The sequence below is a fragment of the Vombatus ursinus genome, unplaced genomic scaffold (assembly GCF_900497805.2).
Source record: "Vombatus ursinus unplaced genomic scaffold, bare-nosed wombat genome assembly UNPS02014872.1, whole genome shotgun sequence".
In the NCBI taxonomy this organism is placed as follows: Eukaryota; Metazoa; Chordata; class Mammalia; order Diprotodontia; family Vombatidae; genus Vombatus; species Vombatus ursinus.
Genome location: NW_020954650.1, coordinates 8,885,855 through 8,890,087, shown reverse-complemented (window position 1 = coordinate 8,890,087; position 4,233 = coordinate 8,885,855). Strand labels below are relative to the sequence as shown.

The 4,233-nt window shown below is 43.0% G+C and overlaps 1 protein-coding gene across 3 annotated transcripts in view; it reads left to right on the top strand.

Moving 5' to 3' along the window:
• The first annotated feature begins 296 nt into the window (after positions 1–296).
• AKAP17A (A-kinase anchoring protein 17A) overlaps positions 297–4,233 on the top strand; it is a 27,270-nt gene continuing 23,333 nt past the window's right edge. The window contains exons 1-3 of one of the 3 annotated variants that reach the window (XM_027842440.1): positions 297–384; positions 2,096–2,872; positions 3,819–3,967. In XM_027842440.1, the coding sequence (XP_027698241.1) occupies positions 2,111–2,872; positions 3,819–3,967 (911 nt within the window). In that variant the 5' untranslated portion in view covers positions 297–384; positions 2,096–2,110. Of the gene's footprint in view, positions 385–541; positions 560–635; positions 656–2,095; positions 2,873–3,818; positions 3,968–4,233 lie in introns of those variants that run through there. The other 2 variants (XM_027842442.1, XM_027842441.1) reach the window with 2 other exon arrangements.

Here is a 4,233-nt window from a genome sequence, read left to right as displayed (position 1 = left end):
GGCGCACGGTCCCTTTAAAGGCCAGCACTGACCCAAAGGGCCGGGGAAGTTGGGGGAAGGGCAAGGAGAGGGCCCCGGACGGTGGCGGGGGCGGGGATGAGGGTTCGGAAACGCGCGAGGCGGGGAGCGAGGCGGCGAGTCGGATTCTGAGGAAGCGGAAATGCGTCACAGGGGAAGACGCTAGTAGTGTCGAAAGTGTCATGTGACCAGGGAGCCAGTGGAGAACGGTGGCTAAAGGAAGGGGAAAGGGAAGTGTTGTTGGGGGGCGGGGGGTGGGGCCGCTCCCGGTTTCTAGGGGAGAGTTGGGGGGGCAGGGGGAGGGTTGGATGCAGGGGAGCAAGCCTCCTGCTGTTGAAGAGCTAAAGCCGGAGACTCCCAGAGCAGGTGAATATCTGCTTTCCTTAGGTCGCCCTCCCACTCCCCCCACCCCCATCTGTTCGTTCTCTGCTCCCCCTCCCCCCTCTCTCCTGGCAACTGCCTCCCCCCCCGCCCCCGCCCCGAGCGCGCGGCCCCGCGGGAGCGCGCGGGGAGGCTCGGGGAGAAGCCGGTGGCCGAGCGAGTGGGTGGGGTTCTGGGTTTTTTTTTTGGGGGGTGCGGGGTGTATGAAAAGCGAACTGCATCTGTGTGGTGGCTGTTCCTTGGAGTTGGTTCCTCGGTTCGTTTCGGGATGTGCATGGGCTTTATCCTACTTTCTTTAAAGGAAGAAAAAGAGGGGGGAACGTCGAGGCGTCAGGTGTTGTGGGGCGCTGTTTTTCCCTCCCCCCATCCCCGGGCACTGTCTGCTTCCTCTCCTTTCGCGGATCCGCCTCATTGGTTTATTCTGCTGTCATCATCCTTGCTTCTTTGCACATGGACCCAAAACTTAAGTCTTGGAAAGAGCACGGGATCTGGAATCTGAGTTCCAATCCTGGCTCACGGTGACCTTGAGTAAATCATACTTATCCATCCCTGGGCCTCAATTGCCTTTTTTTTTTTTTTCCTTTTGGTACAGTGGGGGGGGGGGGGGGGGGGGTGAGGAGGCTCTGAAGCCTGTCCTGGCTCTAACTCCTGGGGACTCACTTTTCTTCCACATCCTTTCTGTACCCTTAGGGGTTGTTAGACGCCCCTGCTTGAGTAGAAGGAATGGAGCAGGGTGTTTGTACCTCATTGACCACCCCCACTGCAGCCCCTCCCCTTCCCCTCTCCCCGGGCTGTGCTTTCTTGGAACCCATCTGGGAAGAGTTCATTTCTTGCAGACTTCAGTGGCCTTTTGGTTGAGAATGTCGAGCTCTGTGATTATACCTCATTCTTTAGGTGTGGTTATATCTTTTCCTCATTCACTTCTATTGTTTTGTTTGCATAGTGCAAAACTCAGAAAACAAATTTTGATTTGATTTATATAGGATGTAGCTTGGAAGGTTTTTAATGAGAATGGTACAGGAATCTTTTGTGAATAGAGGCAGTGGAAGAGGCGGCAAGTAAAAGGTGTAAGATAGATGGTCCGATGCTTTTTTAGCGAATTTGATTTCCCTTAAATCAGTCGAACCCTTCTTCCCCACTCCCCCATCCTCGAGGGCTCCCCGCCCCCCACCCCCAGTGCCCTAGCTGTATTCTTAGTCAAGATGTGGAGGCTTTCTTAAAAATGAGAGAGGCTTCTAAATGTAGTGGGAAAAACCTCATATATGGAGTCAGTCACCTGGCGTTCCAGTTGGAACTCTCTTTGTGAACTTGAGGCAAATGGAAAACTCTCAAGCCTCGGTTATCTGTGAAATGGCAGTGGATTGCTTTATCTGATCTTGGAAGTCTCTTCCTACTGTAAATCCTGATTCTTAATGGTTTTTTACTGTCTTATTAGTAACTTGGAGATGATGTAAATACTGAGATTTGTCTTAACTCATTCTTATGTCATTACAATTTACTGTTGATTTTTAATATGACTAATTTCTCATCTTATTTATAGATTAATTGTAAAATCGGGTGTTCAGTCATTCTCTGTTGATAGGAATTAAAACAAAACAAAACACCTTAACATTTATTCTGCTGCTGAAGTTTGGAATACCTGTCAGTGTTGTAACTTTTTTTTCTCAATATGCTATCTTGACGATTTTTTTTTTAGGTCTAGCTTTTGGCTATGGCGGCTGCTACGATAGTTCATGATACATCTGAAGCAGTTGAACTTTGTAGTTTATATGGATTATACCTCAAGCCAATTACAAAAATGACAATTAGTGTGGCACTTCCACAATTGAAGCAACCAGGAAAATCCATTTCTAATTGGGAAGTGATGGAAAGATTGAAAGGAATGGTACAGAGTCATCAATTTTCCACTCTTCGAATTTCTAAAAGCACTATGGATTTCATCCGTTTTGAAGGAGAAGTTGAAAATAAAAGTTTGGTTAAGTCTTTTCTTGCATGTCTTGATGGCAAAACAATAAAGCTTAGTGGTTTCTCAGATATTTTAAAAGTTAGGGCTGCTGAGTTTAAAATAGATTTCCCAACTCGGCATGACTGGGACTCCTTTTTCCGTGATGCAAAAGATATGAATGAGACTCTGCCAGGAGAGAGACCAGACACAATTCATTTGGAAGGACTACCTTGTAAATGGTTTGCCTTGAAAGAATCAGGTTCAGAAAAACCAAATGAAGATGTTCTCATTAAGGTATTTGAGACATTTGGAGAAATACGGAATGTGGACATCCCAATGTTGGACCCTTATAGAGAAGAAATGACTGGCAGAAATTTTCATACTTTTAGTTTTGGTGGACATTTGAACTTTGAAGCTTATGTTCAGTATAAAGAGTATGTTGGCTTTATCAAAGCTATGAATGCCTTGCGAGGTATGAAACTAATGTATAAAGGTGAAGATGGCAAAGCAGTAGCCTGCAATATAAAGGTGAGAAATTGCAATATTTTTGCCTGTAGTTTCCCGTAACTTTTAATATTTAGAAAATATTTAAATACAAGATGGCCAAACTATAGCCTTGATTTCAGACTTAGAAAAAAAATTGTAGAGAAATTATAGAACAGGTAAACATCTTCACCTAAAAATTGGAATGTTCCTATAATAGTATTTCTTTAGATTTCAAACAGTTATGAAAATTACATTTATTGGAGTGGATGAATAATGGTATCAGGCCATATATTTTTTTTTAACCTGCAGCAGTTTATTCTCAAGTAGGCTATCTAAATTAATAAAACATAGTTTTTAAAAAGTTCGTATTTTGACTGCCACTGAATGGTATTACCCAATGGTCAGTGAAATCAAGATTTAAACCCAGGTCCTGACTCCAAAACTAGCATGTTTTTTACTACACCATGGCAAAAAAAAAAAAAAAAAAAGATCTTTTAAAAATATTTTATTGGAAACTGGGAAAACAAACTTAAGGCAAGTAAAATCCTTTGTTGGTGGTCATCTTCAGTGATATATGACACTTCTTGACCCCATTTTGGGGTTTTCTTGACAAAGATACTGGGGTGGTTTGCTATTTCCTTCTCTAGCTCATTTTACATATGAGGAAACTGAAGCAAACCAGGTTGAATGACTTGTTCAAGGTCACACAGCTAAAAAGTGTCTGAGGCCAGATTTGCCTTCCTGACTGCAAGTCTGGTGCTGTGTTCACTGTGTGGTAAAATCCTAAGTAAGTCTAAATTCTGTTAGAGTTTCATTCATTGAATTGACTATTTGAAATAAATGGGCCATCAGTCATTTATAGTTCTGTTATTTCGTGCTATAGATATGCTACTGAATTGTATATAAGTGCAGTTATGTTTTAAAGAATGGGTTTTGGTAATTAAAAATTAGGCGCTTTGCTGCTTTAATTTTTTTTTTTTTTGGAAAGGTTTCTTTTGACTCAACTAAACATCTTAGTGATGCCTCAATTAAAAAGCGGCAACTTGAAAGGCAGAAACTTCAAGAACTTGAACAGCAAAGAGAAGAACAGAAACGTAAAGAAAAAGAAGCCGAAGAAAGGCAAAAAGAAGAGGAAAGGTAAGTGTACATTTCCATCATATTTGCTCTTTGTACTTTGAATTTGGCCATTAACTAGAACCTCACCTTGATTTCTGTGAATGGCAACAGGAATTCTTTTTTCGCTCTTTCAACTCCCTAGGGTTTCCCTCCCCATATTCTTTTCCCTGTCCTGCCCAGAACTGACACTGAATCCCAGCCCCACTGCCATTCCAGTTTACAAGCCTGGATCTCTGGTGCCTTATACCAGAAGGAGACTTAGTAGCCATGTTATTTCTGCATTGCTT